The sequence below is a fragment of the Salmo salar genome, chromosome 05 (genome assembly GCF_965601325.2).
Source record: "Salmo salar chromosome 05, fSalSal1, whole genome shotgun sequence".
Taxonomy (NCBI): Eukaryota; Metazoa; Chordata; class Actinopteri; order Salmoniformes; family Salmonidae; genus Salmo; species Salmo salar.
Genome location: NC_138295.1, coordinates 90299211 through 90319771, shown reverse-complemented (window position 1 = coordinate 90319771; position 20561 = coordinate 90299211). Strand labels below are relative to the sequence as shown.

The 20561-nt window shown below is 41.1% G+C and overlaps 1 protein-coding gene across 3 annotated transcripts in view; it reads left to right on the top strand.

Moving 5' to 3' along the window:
• The window catches only part of LOC106597401 (collagen alpha-1(XIV) chain), a 232517-nt gene that overhangs the window by 129722 nt on the left and 82234 nt on the right, over positions 1–20561 (top strand). For all 3 annotated transcript variants that reach the window (XM_082975949.1, XM_082975951.1, XM_082975950.1), the window contains exon 31: positions 17674–17832. In XM_082975949.1, the coding sequence (XP_082832075.1) occupies positions 17674–17832 (159 nt within the window). The remainder of the gene's footprint in view (positions 1–17673; positions 17833–20561) is intronic.

Here is a 20561-nt window from a genome sequence, read left to right as displayed (position 1 = left end):
ACAGTAATGTAACAGACTGAACTGTGATATCTATCTGAGGGTGATGTTATATCCAGACTACAGTAATGTAACAGACTGAACTGTGATATCTATCTGAGGGTGATGTTATATCCAGACTACAGTAATGTAACAGACTGAACTGTGATATCTATCTGAGGGTGATGTTATATCCAGACTACAGTAATGTAACAGACTGAACTGTGATATCTATCTGAGGGTGATGTTATATCCAGACTACAGTAATGTAACAGACTGAACTGTGATATCTATCTGAGGGTGATGTTATATCCAGACTACAGTAATGTAACAGACTGAACTGTGATATCTATCTGAGGGTGATGTTATATCCAGACTACAGTAATGTAACAGACTGAACTGTGATATCTATCTGAGGGTGATGTTATATCCAGACTACAGTAATGTAACAGACTGAACTGTGATATCTATCTGAGGGTGATGTTATATCCAGACTACAGTAATGTAACAGACTGAACTGTGATATCTATCTGAGGGTGATGTTATATCCAGACTACAGTAATGTAACAGACTGAACTGTGATATCTATCTGAGGGTGATGTTATATCCAGACTACAGTAATGTAACAGACTGAACTGTGATATCTATCTGAGGGTGATGTTATATCCAGACTACAGTAATGTAACAGACTGAACTGTGATATCTATCTGAGGGTGATGTTATATCCAGACTACAGTAATGTAACAGACTGAACTGTGATATCTATCTGAGGGTGATGTTATATCCAGACTACAGTAATGTAACAGACTGAACTGTGATATCTATCTGAGGGTGATGTTATATCCAGACTACAGTAATGTACCAGACTGAACTGTGATATCTATCTGAGGGTGATGTTATATCCAGACTACAGTAATGTAACAGACTGAACTGTGATATCTATCTGAGGGTGATGTTATATCCAGACTACAGTAATGTAACAGACTGAACTGTGATATCTATCTGAGGGTGATGTTATATCCAGACTACAGTAATGTAACAGACTGAACTGTGATATCTATCTGAGGGTGATGGGGATGATGTGCTGTCCTGAGTGTCTGTGACATTATGATTTTATTTCTGTATTATGTGGGTTAAATTTCTAGCTTCTAGTTTCTAGTTTATTAGCATAAAAATGCTTTGTTCAGTCTCCCAGTGTTTCTGAGGCAGAGGCAGGGTCTATGTAGTGTTTGATTTGGTAACTGGTATTAGGGACCACATTTCTCAGTCTGCTGCTGTGGCTGGTAAGGCAAGGCAGCCGGGGTCTTAGTGTTTATCTGCCTGCCTTCCCTCCATCTGAAACTCATTTACACAATCTAAATCCACTGGGACAGAGAATTGCCACTCTGAATATTGCTGACCCCAGAAATAATGTCCTGGGTAGTTATTACAGTTTTTAAACTAAGCCCTCTCTCTGTTTCTCTCTCTCTGTTTCTCTCTCTCTGTTTCTCTCTCTCTCTGTTTCTCTCTCTCTGTGTTTCTCTCTCTCTGTTTCTCTCTCTCTCTGTTTCTCTCTCTCTCTGTTTCTCTCTCTCTGTTTCTCTCTCTCTCTGTTTCTCTCTCTCTCTGTTTCTCTCTCTCTGTTTCTCTCTCTCTGTTTCTCTATCTCTGTTTCCCTCTCTCTGTTTCTCTCTCTCTGTTTCTCTCTCTGTTTCTCTCTCTCTCTGTTTCTCTCTCTGTTTCCCTCTCTCTGTTTCTCTCTCTCTGTTTCTCTCTCTGTTTCTCTCTCTCTGTTTCTCTATCTCTGTTTCTCTCTCTCTGTTTCTCTCTCTCTGTTTCTCTCTCTCTGTTTCTCTCTCTCGTTTCTCTCTCTCTGTTTCTCTCTCTCTGTTTCTCTCTCTCTGTTTCTCTCTCTGTTTCTCTCTCTCTGTTTCTCTCTCTCTGTTTCTCTCTCTGTTTCTCTCTCTCTGTTTCTCTCTCTCTGTTTCTCTCTCTCTGTTTCTCTCTCTGTTTCTCTCTCTCTGTTTCTCTCTCTGTTTCTCTCTCTCTGTTTCTCTCTCTCTCTGTTTCTCTCTCTCTGTTTCTCTCTCTCTGTTTCTCTCTCTCTGTTTCTCTCTCTCTCTGTTTCTCTCTCTGTTTCTCTCTCTCTGTTTCTCTCTCTGTTTCTCTCTCTCTGTTTCTCTCTCTGTTTCTCTCTCTCTCTGTTTCTCTCTCTCTGTTTCTCTCTCTCTGTTTCTCTCTCTCTGTTTCTCTCTCTCTCTGTTTCTCTCTCTGTTTCTCTCTCTCTGTTTCTCTCTCTGTTTCTCTCTCTGTTTCTCTCTCTCTGTTTCTCTCTCTGTTTCTCTCTCGTGTTCTCTCTCTCTGTTTCTCTCTCTCTGTTTCTCTCTCTCTGTTTCTCTCTCTGTTTCTCTCTCTGTTTCTCTCTCTGTTTCTCTCTCTCTGTTTCTCTCTCTCTGTTTCTCTCTCTCTGTTTCTCTCTCTGTTTCTCTCTCTGTTTCTCTCTCTCTGTTTCTCTCTCTCTGTTTCTCTCTCTCTGTTTCTCTCTCTCTGTTTCTCTCTCTCTGTTTCTCTCTCTCTGTTTCTCTCTCTCTGTTTCTCTCTCTCTGTTTCTCTCTCTGTTTCTCTCTCTGTTTCTCTGTCTCTGTCTTCTCTCTCTCTGTTTCTTCTCTCTCTGTTTCTCTCTCTCTGTTTCTCTCTCTCTGTTTCTCTCTATCTCTCCTCTCTCTCTCTTTCTCTCTCTCTGTCTCGATTCAATTCAATTCAAATAGCTTTATTTACATGGAAACATTGTCAAAGCAAGTGAAATAGATAATAAACAAAAGTGAAATAAACAATAAAAATGAACAGTAAACATTACACATTACACACAAAAGTTACTCTCTCTCTGTGTGTGTGTGTCTGTCTCTGTCTCTCTGTGTCTCTCTCTGTGTCCGTCTCTGTCTCTCTGTGTCTATCTCTCTCTCGCTGTCTCTCTCTCTCTCTCTCTCGCTGTCTCTCTCTCTCTGTCTCTGTCTCTCTCTCTCTCTCTCTCTCTCTCTCTCTTTCTGATAACATGTGTCTGAGGAAATAAGGTTATTGGGGATTTCTGCAGATTGTATAACTCAGCCCTTACTTATAGGGTTAATCAGTAATTCAGTTCTCAGCCAACTTTAATGGCAGCTCTGCCACTTTTGCTCTAAATCTTAGGGATGGGACTGGATAAATGTACAATAAGTAACCCCTCTCAAATACTGAGATGTAAGAAATGGATGCAAGGACTTTTAAAATGACCTTTGAACAGCAGTAACTATTGCAGATTGCACCTTTAAGTATTGTAGTGTGGGGGTGGAGGTGGGGTCCAATTGGTGTTATGGTAACAGCTAAAGTATTCCATATCCTCTTTAAATGGCTAATGGGGGGGAGTAAAAAATGTGCTGATTCAGAACTCTCTCCTTCATGCATTTCTCTTCTAGAACATTTGGTGTCAAGGTGGCAATGTTTAGAATACATTGAGATGGATTCTGCTGATACAACCACTTTTAATACCAGCATACATTACAGTAAAGCATGGCTAGTTTACATCACACATAGTTGAGGTATTATCCTATAAAACTAGCTGAAGCAGAATCATTTAAGAGATGGATGCTGAAATAAAACCTGTGTAGACTACGCCACCGTTGATGAGTGGATGGGATTCTCATATTGGACTGTCTGTATTTAGTCTCTAAGACAAGAAGTCTAATGAAGCATATTGTTTTCTACCACTCTGAAGGGATACCGTACTGAAGAAGTCTAATGAAGGGTATTGTTTTCTACCACTCTGAATTGATACCGTAGTGAAGAAGTCTAATGAAGCATATTGTTTTCTACCACTCTGAAGTGATACTGTACTGAAGAAGTCTAATGAATCATATTGTTTTCTACCACTCTGAAGTGATACCGTACTGAAGAAGTCTAATGAAGGGTATTGTTTTCTACCACTTTGAAGGGATACCGTACTGAAGAAGTCTAATGAAGGGTATTGTTTTCTACCACTCTGAAGTGATATCGTACTGAAGAAGACTAATGAAGGGTATTGTTTTCTACCACTCTGAAGTGATACCGTACTGAAGAAGTCTAATGAAGGGTATTGTTTTCTACCACTCTGAAGTGATACCATACTGAAGAAGTCTAATGAAGGGTATTGTTTTCTACCACTCTGAAGTGATACCGTACTGAAGAAGTCTAATGAAGGGTATTGTTTTCTACCACTCTGAAGTGATACCGTACTGAAGAAGTCTAATGAAGGGTATTGTTTTCTACCACTCTGAAGTGATACCGTACTGAAGAAGTCTAATGAAGGGTATTGTTTTCTACCACTCTGAAGTGATACCATACTGAAGAAGTCTAATGAAGGGTATTGTTTTCTACCACTCTGAAGTGATACCGTACTGAAGAAGTCTAATGAAGGGTATTGTTTTCTACCACTCTGAAGTGATACCATACTGAAGAAGTCTAATGAAGGGTATTGTTTTCTACCACTCTGAAGTGATACCGTACTGAAGAAGTCTAATGAAGGGTATTGTTTTCTACCACTCTGAAGTGATACCGTACTGAAGAAGTCTAATGAAGGGTATTGTTTTCTACCACTCTGAAGTGATACCGTACTGAAGAAGTCTAATGAAGGGTATTGTTTTCTACCACTCTGAAGTGATACCATACTGAAGAAGTCTAATGAAGGGTATTGTTTTCTACCACTCTGAAGTGATACCGTACTGAAGAAGTCTAATGAAGGGTATTGTTTTCTACCACTCTGAAGTGATACCGTACTGAAGAAGTCTAATGAAGGGTATTGTTTTCTACCACTCTGAAGTGATACCATACTGAAGAAGTCTAATGAAGGGTATTGTTTTCTACCACTCTGAAGTGATACCATACTGAAGAAGTCTAATGAAGGGTATTGTTTTCTACCACTCTGAAGTGATACCGTACTGAAGAAGTCTAATGAAGGGTATTGTTTTCTACCACTCTGAAGTGATACCGTACTGAAGAAGTCTAATGAATCATATTGTTTTCTACCACTCTGAAGTGATACCATACTGAAGAAGTCTAATGAAGGGTATTGTTTTCTACCACTCTGAAGTGATACCCTACTGAAGAAGTCTAATGAAGGGTATTGTTTTCTACCACTCTGAAGTGATACCGTACTGAAGAAGTCTAATGAAGGGTATTGTTTTCTACCACTCTGAAGTGATACCGTACTGAAGAAGTCTAATGAAGGGTATTGTTTTCTACCACTCTGAAGTGATACCATACTGAAGAAGTCTAATGAAGGGTATTGTTTTCTACCACTCTGAAGTGATACCGTACTGAAGAAGTCTAATGAAGGGTATTGTTTTCTACCACTCTGAAGTGATACCATACTGAAGAAGTCTAATGAAGGGTATTGTTTTCTACCACTCTGAAGTGATACCGTACTGAAGAAGTCTAATGAAGGGTATTGTTTTCTACCACTCTGAAGTGATACCGTACTGAAGAAGTCTAATGAAGGGTATTGTTTTCTACCACTCTGAAGTGATACCGTACTGAAGAAGTCTAATGAAGGGTATTGTTTTCTACCACTCTGAAGTGATACCGTACTGAAGAAGTCTAATGAAGGGTATTGTTTTCTACCACTCTGAAGTGATACCATACTGAAGAAGTCTAATGAAGGGTATTGTTTTCTACCACTCTGAAGTGATACCGTACTGTACTCCATCGGTTTCCTGTTTTTTTCCTCTGTGAGTTATTGTCAGTCCCATAAAGTGGAGAAGGCTGTTTTGTAAGAGGATGCAAAATGCACTCTGCCTATCTGCTGTAATAGAAAACCCCATCAGTCCACACACGGTTAGAAATCCAGAGATGAAAAACAGGGATATCTCAAATGGAAAAAGCAAGCAAACAAATGAACCGCTGCGTATTGCAGTAGAGAGGAGCGAGGAGGAACGGAGGGGATGTCAGTGACACTTGCCGTTCGTATTAAAAACACAGCTAGCGCGCTGGATGAAATAGGCTAATACATCATGTTGGCACTCGAATTATAACACAATTGATCAGAGGACCCATCTGACCCGCGGGACAGAGAGTGTGTGTGTGTGTCTCCTCTCCACTTCTCCTATCTCTCCTCTCTACTTCTTATTCTCCTCTCTTCACCGTCTCCTCCGTCCCTGTCCTGAATATCATCATCAAGGCCATGGGGTTCATCCCTTAAACTACCCTCCCTATTCATAGACACTCTCAGACAGACAGACAGACAGACAGACAGATCCACAGCAGAGATACTGTCCCCATGACGCTGGTCAGACTGTGAATAAACACTGTTTGATTAATGGGCTTCGTCCCAAATGAGCACCCTGTTCCCTATGTAGAGCCTCATTGGCTCTGGTCAAAAGCATTGCACTATATAGGGAATAGGGTACTGTTTCAGATGCATCCCAGGCCTTGTGGATGCAGTGGTTGTTGGTAGACTGTTGAACTTTTTGTTGTTCGGGCAAAACATTTTTTGTTCAGGCAATTGGTGGTTTGAAAAATGGTCTTGTAATTGTCTTTAGCTGAGAAGGAGGTTGATATGCTGTCTGTGTGTTGGGTTAAGTATGTCTCTAAACCCACAACAGTAGTCCTGGGTAGTGTCCCAAATGGCACCCTATTCCCTATATAGTGTAATGGGCTCTGGTCAAAAGTAGTGCACGATATAGGGCATAGGGTGCCATTTGGAACTGAACCCTGGATCCAACCGTGCAACACAGGCAGGCAGGCAGCTAGGCTTTGACAGTCTCTGACATATATAAACACAACCAGACCCAGTGAACTGGAGAAAATAGTTTCACTCCAAGAAGCCATTAAAACGACCGTATAAGAGTATTACACACGTCACAGACCGGCCAAATGGATTCTGTTTCTGACGCACAAATATCAACTCTGTCTAACTTCAGATTAGCCTCACCTTGTTACTGTGGGAGCTGAGATGTACTTTTCACTGGAAATGTTATGCTTGAATCTCAAATTGCACCCTATTCCCTATGTCGTGCATTACTTTTGACCAGGGCCCATTAGGTAGTGGTCAAAAGTAGGGCACTATTTAGGGAATAGGGTAACATTTGGGATGCGGCCATTATGATTGCAATTCTCTCACCTGACAGACTTACGGTTGTAACTCAGCTTTGTACCCCTGAACAGCAGAGGAGCCTGTCTGGGAAACCTGTGATTTATTGTGAATTGCTACAATACATTGTGACAAGGAGAAAGTTGATAGTTGCGTATGGCAGGTAAATCTTGAAGTCATTTATGAGATACCCTACCGGTCAAAAGTTTTAGAACACCTACTCATTCAAGGGTTTTTCTTTATTTTTTACTATTTTCTACATTGTAGATTAATAGTGAAGACATCAAAACTATGAAACAACACATATGGAATCATGTAGTAACCAAAAAAGTGTTAAACAAATCAAAATATATTTTATATTTGTCACGTCCTGACCAGTAGAGGGTGTAGTTGGGTCAGGACGTGGCAGAAGGGAGTGTGTGTTTTTTATTGTTTCATTGATTTTGGCCGTGTGACTTCCAATCAAGCACAGCTGTAGAGGGTTGTGGTTGATTGGGAGTCACACATAAGGAGTATGTTTTTCCTTTGGGTTTTGTGGGTAATTGTTTCTTGTTTAGTGTGGTTGCACCTGACAGCACTGTTGGCTGTCAGTTTCCTTGTTTTTGTTTTTGTATAGTGTTCTTTCCAATTAAATTGAAGGATGAATACTAACTCTGCTGCATTTTGGTCCTTTCCTGAAGACAGCCCTTACAATATTTCAGATTCTTCAAATAGCCATCCTTTGCCTTGATGACAGCTTTGCACACTCTTGGCATTCTTTCAACCAGCTTCATTAGGTACTCACCTGGAATGCATTTCAATTAACAGGTGTGCTTTCTTAAAAGACAATTTGTGGAATTTATTTCCTTCTTAATGCGTCTGAGCCAATCAGTTGTGTTGTGACAAAATAGGGGGGTATACAGAAGATAGCCCTATTTGGTAAAAGACCAAGTCCATATTATGGCAATAAAAGCTCAAATAAGCAAAGAGAAACGACAATCCGTTACTTTAAGACATGAAGGTCAGTCAGTACGGAAAATGTCAAGAACTTTGAAAGTTTCTTCAAATGCAGTCACAAAAACCATCAAGCGATATGATGAAACTGTCTCTCATGAGGACCGCCACAGGAATGGAAGACCCAGAGTTACCTCTGCTGCAGAGGATAAGTTCATTAGAGTTACCAGCCTCAGAAATTGCAGCCCAAATAAATACTTCATAGAGTTCAGTAACAGACACATCTCAACATCAATTGTTCAGAGAAGACTGCGTGAATCAGGCCTTCATGGTCAATTTGCTGCAAGGAAACCACTACTAAAGGACACCAATAAGAAGAAAACTTGCTTGGGCCAAGAAACACGAACAATGGACGTTAGACCGGTGGAAATCTGTCCTTTGGTCTGGAGTCCAAATTTGAGATTTTTGGTTCCAAGCGTCATGTCTCTGTAAGACACAATGTGGGTGAACGGATGATCTCTGCGTGTATTTCCCACCGTAAAGCATGGAGGAGGAGGTGTTATGGTGTGGGGGTGCTTTGCTGGTGACACTGTCTGTGATTTCTTTAGAGGTCAAGGCAAACTTAACCAGCATGGCTACCACAGCATTCTGCAGCGATACACCATCCCATCTGGTTTGGGCTTAGTGGGACTATCATTTGTTTTTCAACAGGACAATGACCCAACACACCTCCAGGCTGTGTAAGGGCTATTTGACCATGAAGGAGGGTGATGGAGTGCTGCATCAGATGACCTGGCCTCTACAATCACCCGACCTCAACCAAATTGAGATGGTTTGGGATGAGTCGGACCGCAAAGTGAAGGAAAAGCAGCCAACAAGTGCTCAGCATATGTGGGAACTCCAATAAGACTGTTGGAAACGCATTCCAGGTGAAGCTGGTTGAGAAAATGCCAAGAGTGTGCAAAGCTGTCATCAAGGCAAAGGGTGGCTACTTTGAAGAATATCAAATATATTTTGATTTGTTTAACACTTTTTTTGGTTCCTACACGATTCAACATGTGTTATCTCATAGTTTTGATGTCTTCACCCTTGAATGAGTAGGTGTTCTAAAACTTTTGACCGGTAGTGTATTTCTTGAGAAACAATTTCTTGATCAATGGTCTAAGGTGACTCAACCCAGAGATTTCACTCAAAATGGACAGTAAAGGTCAAAATGGACCTTTACTGTTTATTACGGGCAATAGTTCTCTTTGGTTGGCCCTGCTCACAGCCAATTGATAAGGTTGTGACTAGATGGAGTACACCTATGGACGGGTTTACCATTGAACTACCGCCAGAGTTTGGACTTTGAAGCCAGAGAATGGGTCAGAGTTGGATTCACTGTTAGTTTTATAACACTGAGTTAATACAATGGACTACAATTTATTTTGATGAAAGTGCTGATGATTTGATACGCCTGCTATATTGTCCAATGACTGAATGTTTATTTTGATGAAAGTGCTGAGGACTTGATACGCCTGCTATATTGTCCAATGACTGAATGTTTATTTTGATGAAAGTGCTGAGGACTTGATACGCCTGCTATATTGTCCAATGACTGAATGTTTATTTTAATGAAAGTGCTGAGGACTTGATACGCCTGCTATATTGTCCAATGACTGACTGTTAGGAGACAGCATTTACTCTCTGGATGATAGTTATACCACATCCAAGGACCCGTTATAGGACCCTTATACAGTATGCTTGCATGACATTGGCTTATAGATGATTTATGAAGCATGTATGTAGGCTTTGTATAAAATATACTTTATTTAAAGTGTGTCTGATAATACTGTGGTTAGTGTCAGTATGTTTAAAACATGGTGTTCCATCTCCTCTCCCCACAGACTGATAATACTGTGGTTAGTGTCAGTATGTTTAAAACATGGTGTTCCATCTCCTCTCCCCACAGACTGATAATACTGTGGTTAGTGTCAGTATGTTTAAAACATGGTGTTCCATCTCCTCTCCCCACAGACTGATAATACTGTGGTTAGTGTCAGTATGTTTAAAACATGGTGTTCCATCTCCTCTCCCCACAGACTGATAATACTGTGGTTAGTGTCAGTATGTTTAAAACATGGTGTTCCATCTCGTCTCCCCACAGACTGATAATACTGTGGTTAGTGTCAGTATGTTTAAAACATGGTGTTCCATCTCCTCTCCCCACAGACTGATAATACTGTGGTTAGTGTCAGTATGTTTAAAACATGGTGTTCCATCTCCTCTCCCCACAGACTGATAATACTGTGGTTAGTGTCAGTATGTTTAAAACATGGTGTTCCATCTCCTCTCCCCACAGACTGATAATACTGTGGTTAGTGTCAGTATGTTTAAAACATGGTGTTCCATCTCCTCTCCCCACAGACTGATAATACTGTGGTTAGTGTCAGTATGTTTAAAACATGGTGTTCCATCTCCTCTCCCCACAGACTGATAATACTGTGGTTAGTGTCAGTATGTTTAAAACATGGTGTTCCATCTCCTCTCCCCACAGACTGATAATACTGTGGTTAGTGTCAGTATGTTTAAAACATGGTGTTCCATCTCCTCTCCCCACAGACTGATAATACTGTGGTTAGTGTCAGTATGTTTAAAACATGGTGTTCCATCTCCTCTCCCCACAGACTGATAATACTGTGGTTAGTGTCAGTATGTTTAAAACATGGTGTTCCATCTCGTCTCCCCACAGACTGATAATACTGTGGTTAGTGTCAGTATGTTTAAAACATGGTGTTCCATCTCCTCTCCCCACAGACTGATAATACTGTGGTTAGTGTCAGTATGTTTAAAACATGGTGTTCCATCTCCTCTCCCCACAGACTGATAATACTGTGGTTAGTGTCAGTATGTTTAAAACATGGTGTTCCATCTCCTCTCCCCACAGACTGATAATACTGTGGTTAGTGTCAGTATGTTTAAAACATGGTGTTCCATCTCCTCTCCCCACAGACTGATAATACTGTGGTTAGTGTCAGTATGTTTAAAACATGGTGTTCCATCTCCTCTCCCCACAGACTGATAATACTGTGGTTAGTGTCAGTATGTTTAAAACATGGTGTTCCATCTCCTCTCCCCACAGACTGATAATACTGTGGTTAGTGTCAGTATGTTTAAAACATGGTGTTCCATCTCCTCTCCCCACAGACTGATAATACTGTGGTTAGTGTCAGTATGTTTAAAACATGGTGTTCCATCTCCTCTCCCCACAGACTGATAATACTGTGGTTAGTGTCAGTATGTTTAAAACATGGTGTTCCATCTCCTCTCCCCACAGACTGATAATACTGTGGTTAGTGTCAGTATGTTTAAAACATGGTGTTCCATCTCGTCTCCCCACAGACTGATAATACTGTGGTTAGTGTCAGTATGTTTAAAACATGGTGTTCCATCTCCTCTCCCCACAGACTGATAATACTGTGGTTAGTGTCAGTATGTTTAAAACATGGTGTTCCATCTCGTCTCCCCACAGACTGATAATACTGTGGTTAGTGTCAGTATGTTTAAAACATGGTGTTCCATCTCCTCTCCCCACAGACTGATAATACTGTGGTTAGTGTCAGTATGTTTAAAACATGGTGTTCCATCTCCTCTCCCCACAGACTGATAATACTGTGGTTAGTGTCAGTATGTTTAAAACATGGTGTTCCATCTCCTCTCCCCACAGACTGATAATACTGTGGTTAGTGTCAGTATGTTTAAAACATGGTGTTCCATCTCCTCTCCCCACAGACTGATAATACTGTGGTTAGTGTCAGTATGTTTAAAACATGGTGTTCCATCTCCTCTCCCCACAGACTGATAATACTGTGGTTAGTGTCAGTATGTTTAAAACATGGTGTTCCATCTCCTCTCCCCACAGACTGATAATACTGTGGTTAGTGTCAGTATGTTTAAAACATGGTGTTCCATCTCCTCTCCCCACAGACTGATAATACTGTGGTTAGTGTCAGTATGTTTAAAACATGGTGTTCCATCTCGTCTCCCCACAGACTGATAATACTGTGGTTAGTGTCAGTATGTTTAAAACATGGTGTTCCATCTCCTCTCCCCACAGACTGATAATACTGTGGTTAGTGTCAGTATGTTTAAAACATGGTGTTCCATCTCGTCTCCCCACAGACTGATAATACTGTGGTTAGTGTCAGTATGTTTAAAACATGGTGTTCCATCTCCTCTCCCCACAGACTGATAATACTGTGGTTAGTGTCAGTATGTTTAAAACATGGTGTTCCATCTCCTCTCCCCACAGACTGATAATACTGTGGTTAGTGTCAGTATGTTTAAAACATGGTGTTCCATCTCCTCTCCCCACAGACTGATAATACTGTGGTTAGTGTCAGTATGTTTAAAACATGGTGTTCCATCTCCTCTCCCCACAGACTGATAATACTGTGGTTAGTGTCAGTATGTTTAAAACATGGTGTTCCATCTCCTCTCCCCACAGACTGATAATACTGTGGTTAGTGTCAGTATGTTTAAAACATGGTGTTCCATCTCCTCTCCCCACAGACTGATAATACTGTGGTTAGTGTCAGTATGTTTAAAACATGGTGTTCCATCTCCTCTCCCCACAGACTGATAATACTGTGGTTAGTGTCAGTATGTTTAAAACATGGTGTTCCATCTCCTCTCCCCACAGACTGATAATACTGTGGTTAGTGTCAGTATGTTTAAAACATGGTGTTCCATCTCCTCTCCCCACAGACTGATAATACTGTGGTTAGTGTCAGTATGTTTAAAACATGGTGTTCCATCTCCTCTCCCCACAGACTGATAATACTGTGGTTAGTGTCAGTATGTTTAAAACATGGTGTTCCATCTCCTCTCCCCACAGACTGATAATACTGTGGTTAGTGTCAGTATGTTTAAAACATGGTGTTCCATCTCCTCTCCCCACAGACTGATAATACTGTGGTTAGTGTCAGTATGTTTAAAACATGGTGTTCCATCTCCTCTCCCCACAGACTGATAATACTGTGGTTAGTGTCAGTATGTTTAAAACATGGTGTTCCATCTCCTCTCCCCACAGACTGATAATACTGTGGTTAGTGTCAGTATGTTTAAAACATGGTGTTCCATCTCGTCTCCCCACAGACTGATAATACTGTGGTTAGTGTCAGTATGTTTAAAACATGGTGTTCCATCTCCTCTCCCCACAGACTGATAATACTGTGGTTAGTGTCAGTATGTTTAAAACATGGTGTTCCATCTCCTCTCCCCACAGACTGATAATACTGTGGTTAGTGTCAGTATGTTTAAAACATGGTGTTCCATCTCCTCTCCCCACAGACTGATAATACTGTGGTTAGTGTCAGTATGTTTAAAACATGGTGTTCCATCTCCTCTCCCCACAGACTGATAATACTGTGGTTAGTGTCAGTATGTTTAAAACATGGTGTTCCATCTCCTCTCCCCACAGACTGATAATACTGTGGTTAGTGTCAGTATGTTTAAAACATGGTGTTCCATCTCCTCTCCCCACAGACTGATAATACTGTGGTTAGTGTCAGTATGTTTAAAACATGGTGTTCCATCTCCTCTCCCCACAGACTGATAATACTGTGGTTAGTGTCAGTATGTTTAAAACATGGTGTTCCATCTCCTCTCCCCACAGACTGATAATACTGTGGTTAGTGTCAGTATGTTTAAAACATGGTGTTCCATCTCCTCTCCCCACAGACTGATAATACTGTGGTTAGTGTCAGTATGTTTAAAACATGGTGTTCCATCTCCTCTCCCCACAGACTGATAATACTGTGGTTAGTGTCAGTATGTTTAAAACATGGTGTTCCATCTCGTCTCCCCACAGACTGATAATACTGTGGTTAGTGTCAGTATGTTTAAAACATGGTGTTCCATCTCCTCTCCCCACAGACTGATAATACTGTGGTTAGTGTCAGTATGTTTAAAACATGGTGTTCCATCTCGTCTCCCCACAGACTGATAATACTGTGGTTAGTGTCAGTATGTTTAAAACATGGTGTTCCATCTCCTCTCCCCACAGACTGATAATACTGTGGTTAGTGTCAGTATGTTTAAAACATGGTGTTCCATCTCCTCTCCCCACAGACTGATAATACTGTGGTTAGTGTCAGTATGTTTAAAACATGGTGTTCCATCTCCTCTCCCCACAGACTGATAATACTGTGGTTAGTGTCAGTATGTTTAAAACATGGTGTTCCATCTCCTCTCCCCACAGACTGATAATACTGTGGTTAGTGTCAGTATGTTTAAAACATGGTGTTCCATCTCCTCTCCCCACAGACTGATAATACTGTGGTTAGTGTCAGTATGTTTAAAACATGGTGTTCCATCTCCTCTCCCCACAGACTGATAATACTGTGGTTAGTGTCAGTATGTTTAAAACATGGTGTTCCATCTCCTCTCCCCACAGACTGATAATACTGTGGTTAGTGTCAGTATGTTTAAAACATGGTGTTCCATCTCGTCTCCCCACAGACTGATAATACTGTGGTTAGTGTCAGTATGTTTAAAACATGGTGTTCCATCTCCTCTCCCCACAGACTGATAATACTGTGGTTAGTGTCAGTATGTTTAAAACATGGTGTTCCATCTCGTCTCCCCACAGACTGATAATACTGTGGTTAGTGTCAGTATGTTTAAAACATGGTGTTCCATCTCCTCTCCCCACAGACTGATAATACTGTGGTTAGTGTCAGTATGTTTAAAACATGGTGTTCCATCTCCTCTCCCCACAGACTGATAATACTGTGGTTAGTGTCAGTATGTTTAAAACATGGTGTTCCATCTCCTCTCCCCACAGACTGATAATACTGTGGTTAGTGTCAGTATGTTTAAAACATGGTGTTCCATCTCCTCTCCCCACAGACTGATAATACTGTGGTTAGTGTCAGTATGTTTAAAACATGGTGTTCCATCTCCTCTCCCCACAGACTGATAATACTGTGGTTAGTGTCAGTATGTTTAAAACATGGTGTTCCATCTCCTCTCCCCACAGACTGATAATACTGTGGTTAGTGTCAGTATGTTTAAAACATGGTGTTCCATCTCCTCTCCCCACAGACTGATAATACTGTGGTTAGTGTCAGTATGTTTAAAACATGGTGTTCCATCTCGTCTCCCCACAGACTGATAATACTGTGGTTAGTGTCAGTATGTTTAAAACATGGTGTTCCATCTCCTCTCCCCACAGACTGATAATACTGTGGTTAGTGTCAGTATGTTTAAAACATGGTGTTCCATCTCGTCTCCCCACAGACTGATAATACTGTGGTTAGTGTCAGTATGTTTAAAACATGGTGTTCCATCTCCTCTCCCCACAGACTGATAATACTGTGGTTAGTGTCAGTATGTTTAAAACATGGTGTTCCATCTCCTCTCCCCACAGACTGATAATACTGTGGTTAGTGTCAGTATGTTTAAAACATGGTGTTCCATCTCCTCTCCCCACAGACTGATAATACTGTGGTTAGTGTCAGTATGTTTAAAACATGGTGTTCCATCTCCTCTCCCCACAGACTGATAATACTGTGGTTAGTGTCAGTATGTTTAAAACATGGTGTTCCATCTCCTCTCCCCACAGACTGATAATACTGTGGTTAGTGTCAGTATGTTTAAAACATGGTGTTCCATCTCCTCTCCCCACAGACTGATAATACTGTGGTTAGTGTCAGTATGTTTAAAACATGGTGTTCCATCTCCTCTCCCCACAGACTGATAATACTGTGGTTAGTGTCAGTATGTTTAAAACATGGTGTTCCATCTCCTCTCCCCACAGACTGATAATACTGTGGTTAGTGTCAGTATGTTTAAAACATGGTGTTCCATCTCCTCTCCCCACAGACTGATAATACTGTGGTTAGTGTCAGTATGTTTAAAACATGGTGTTCCATCTCCTCTCCCCACAGACTGATAATACTGTGGTTAGTGTCAGTATGTTTAAAACATGGTGTTCCATCTCCTCTCCCCACAGACTGATAATACTGTGGTTAGTGTCAGTATGTTTAAAACATGGTGTTCCATCTCCTCTCCCCACAGACTGATAATACTGTGGTTAGTGTCAGTATGTTTAAAACATGGTGTTCCATCTCCTCTCCCCACAGACTGATAATACTGTGGTTAGTGTCAGTATGTTTAAAACATGGTGTTCCATCTCCTCTCCCCACAGACTGATAATACTGTGGTTAGTGTCAGTATGTTTAAAACATGGTGTTCCATCTCCTCTCCCCACAGACTGATAATACTGTGGTTAGTGTCAGTATGTTTAAAACATGGTGTTCCATCTCCTCTCCCCACAGACTGATAATACTGTGGTTAGTGTCAGTATGTTTAAAACATGGTGTTCCATCTCCTCTCCCCACAGACTGATAATACTGTGGTTAGTGTCAGTATGTTTAAAACATGGTGTTCCATCTCGTCTCCCCACAGACTGATAATACTGTGGTTAGTGTCAGTATGTTTAAAACATGGTGTTCCATCTCCTCTCCCCACAGACTGATAATACTGTGGTTAGTGTCAGTATGTTTAAAACATGGTGTTCCATCTCGTCTCCCCACAGACTGATAATACTGTGGTTAGTGTCAGTATGTTTAAAACATGGTGTTCCATCTCCTCTCCCCACAGACTGATAATACTGTGGTTAGTGTCAGTATGTTTAAAACATGGTGTTCCATCTCCTCTCCCCACAGACTGATAATACTGTGGTTAGTGTCAGTATGTTTAAAACATGGTGTTCCATCTCCTCTCCCCACAGACTGATAATACTGTGGTTAGTGTCAGTATGTTTAAAACATGGTGTTCCATCTCCTCTCCCCACAGACTGATAATACTGTGGTTAGTGTCAGTATGTTTAAAACATGGTGTTCCATCTCCTCTCCCCACAGACTGATAATACTGTGGTTAGTGTCAGTATGTTTAAAACATGGTGTTCCATCTCCTCTCCCCACAGACTGATAATACTGTGGTTAGTGTCAGTATGTTTAAAACATGGTGTTCCATCTCCTCTCCCCACAGACTGATAATACTGTGGTTAGTGTCAGTATGTTTAAAACATGGTGTTCCATCTCCTCTCCCCACAGACTGATAATACTGTGGTTAGTGTCAGTATGTTTAAAACATGGTGTTCCATCTCCTCTCCCCACAGACTGATAATACTGTGGTTAGTGTCAGTATGTTTAAAACATGGTGTTCCATCTCCTCTCCCCACAGACTGATAATACTGTGGTTAGTGTCAGTATGTTTAAAACATGGTGTTCCATCTCCTCTCCCCACAGACTGATAATACTGTGGTTAGTGTCAGTATGTTTAAAACATGGTGTTCCATCTCGTCTCCCCACAGACTGATAATACTGTGGTTAGTGTCAGTATGTTTAAAACATGGTGTTCCATCTCCTCTCCCCACAGACTGATAATACTGTGGTTAGTGTCAGTATGTTTAAAACATGGTGTTCCATCTCCTCTCCCCACAGACTGATAATACTGTGGTTAGTGTCAGTATGTTTAAAACATGGTGTTCCATCTCCTCTCCCCACAGACTGATAATACTGTGGTTAGTGTCAGTATGTTTAAAACATGGTGTTCCATCTCCTCTCCCCACAGAGTGATAATACTGTGGTTAGTGTCAGTATGTTTAAAACATGGTGTTCCATCTCGTCTTCCCACAGCTCCACATGGCGATCAGTAAGACCACAGCCAGGGTGGTGGTTGACTGTAAGGTAGTGGGAGGAAAGCCCATCAACGCGGCTGGCAACATCAGTATAGACGGGGTGGAGGTACTGGGACGCATGGTACGATCCAGAGGGAAGAGCGACAACTCAGCTCCGGTAAGAATGATGGAGGAATCTACCACACATTGTGCAGTTTACACAGTATCACCATAAGGTGTTAATGTTTGTGTTTTTACAAAGGTTGAAAAGCATGAAACGTTAAGACAAGAAACAAGCATAGTTTGCAGGTGTTTCTTTTCATTTAAACTACTCCTAACCCTAAACCTAACTAGACATCTTCAACACACCTGCAAGACAAGCAACCTCTAGATGTACAAGACATTTCACTTTCAAAGCATGACATGGGGTATTTCTCAATATGCATACTGCCGTGTTTCACACGCTCATGCTGCGAGTGCATTCTCAGAGGATCTTCATTACTTCATAACTATCAGCTAGCTACAGTTGAAGTGGGAAGGTTACATACACCTTAGCCAAATACATTTCAACTCACTTTTTCACAATTCCTGACGTTTAATCCCAGTACAAATTCCCTGTCTTAGGTCAGTTAGGATCCCCACTTTATTTTAAAAATGCGAAATGTCAGAATAATAGTAGAGAGAATGATTTATTTCAGCTTTTATTTCTTTCATCTCATTCCCAGTGGGTCAGAAGCTTACATACACTCAGTATTTGGAAGCATTGCCTTTAAATTGTTTAACTTGGGTCAATTGTTTCGGGTAGCCTTCCACAAGCTTCCTACAATAATTTTGGTAAATTTTGTCCCATTCCTCCTGACAGTGCTGGTGTAACTGAGTCTGGTTTGTAGGCCTCCTTGCTCGCACACACTTTTTCAGTTCTGCCCACAAATGTTCTATAGGATTGAGGTCAGGGCTTTGTGATGGCTACCAATACCTTGACTTTGTTGTCCTTAAGCCATTTTGCCACAACTTTGGAAGTTTGCTTGGGGTCATTGTCCATTTGGAAGACCCATTTGCACCCAAGCTTTAACTTCCTGACTGATGTCTAGAGATGTTGCTTCAATATATCCACATAATTTTCCTGCCTCATGATGCCATCTATTTTGTGAAGTGCACCAGTCCCTCCTGCAGCAAAGCACCCCCCACAACATGATGCTGTTGCAAGCATTCTTTGTCTTGCAAGCATCCCCCATTTCCATAAAGGGGGATGGTCATTATGGCCAAACAGTTCTATTTTTGTTTCATCAGACCAGAGGACATTTCTCCAAAAAGTACGATCTTTGTCCCCATGTGCAGTTGCAAACCGTAGTCTGGCTTTTTTATGGCGGTTTTGGAGCAGTGGCTTCTTCCTTGCTGAGCGGCCTTTCAGGTTATGTTGATATAGGACTCGTTTTACTGTGGATATAGATACTTTTGTAGCAGTTTCCTCCAGCATCTTCACAAGGTCCTTTGCTGTAGTTCTGGGGTTGATTTGCACTTTTCGCACCAAAGTACGTTCATCTCCAGGAGACAGAATGCGTCTCCTTCCTGAGCGGTATGATGGCTGCGTGGTCCCATGGTGTTTATACTTGCGTACTATTGTTTGTACAGATGAACGTGGTACCTTCAGGCGTTTGGAAATTGCTCCCAAGGATGAACCAGACTTGTGGAGGTCTACAATTTTTTTCTGAGGTCTTGTCTGATTTCTTTTGATTTTCCCATGATGTCAAGCAAAGAGGCACTGAGTTTGAAGGTAGGCCTTGAAATACATCCACAGGTACACCTCCAGTTGACTCAAATGATGTCAATTGGCCTATCAGAAGCTTTTAAAGCCATAACATCATTTTCTGGAATTTTCCAAGCTGTTTAAAAGCACAGCCAACTTAGTGTATGTAAACTTCTGACCCACTGGAATTGTGATACAGTAAATTATAAGTGACATAATCTGTCTGTAAACAATTGTTGGAAAAATTACTTGTGTCATGCACAAAGTAGATGTCCTAACCGACTTGCTAAAACTATAGTTTGTTAACAAGAAATGTATGGAGTGGTTGAAAAACGAGTTTTAATGACTCCAACCTAAGTGTATGTAAACTTCCGACTTCAACTGTATATGTGAAGCGTAATAATATAGCTAACCAGATAGTTTAACAGGCAAAAATGACTTAAAATAATGTTATGCAAGGTAGATGTCAATTCTTCGTGGCTAGCTAACAGCAGTTAGCCCTATCGATTTACTGTGGGCTTGCAATCTACGCACACTTCAGTGTGTATTGTAGGCAGGTATACATGCCAAAATGAACACACCATGTATGTATTATTAACGTATCAAGATAACATATTGTAGTCAGGCTACATGTGAGATGTGAATGGGCAACATTTCATTCCGAAGTTGAAGTTTATTTTCTCTCACTCAAATAATGGCCGCCGTTGATTTCAAGAAATGTCCCGTAATTTTTTTACCTGGTTGCGTCATATTTCTGTGCCTACTTTCCATTGAAGCTTGCATCAATGATTTAAAATATGTACAGAGTACTGCATTCCAGAAGCTTCATTTCACATACTTTGAATTCAACCCATACTCTGACTCTCCCATGCTCCAATTTGCTCGGAGCACGGGGTGTGTGCTCGGAGCACGGTAGTATTCATTTTGAGAAACACAGAGTACTGTCTGTCAGTCTCTGCATCATTCTCTGAGCTGGCTGTCCTATAGACCTACAGCTTTCAGTCACACACCATACATCCTTTATATTACCAGAACAACACCCTACAGCCTGTATAGACCCACAACAACATCCTACAGCCTCTATAATACCACCACAACACCCTACAGCCTCTATAACACCACAACAACACCCTACAGTCTCTATAGTCCCACAACAACAC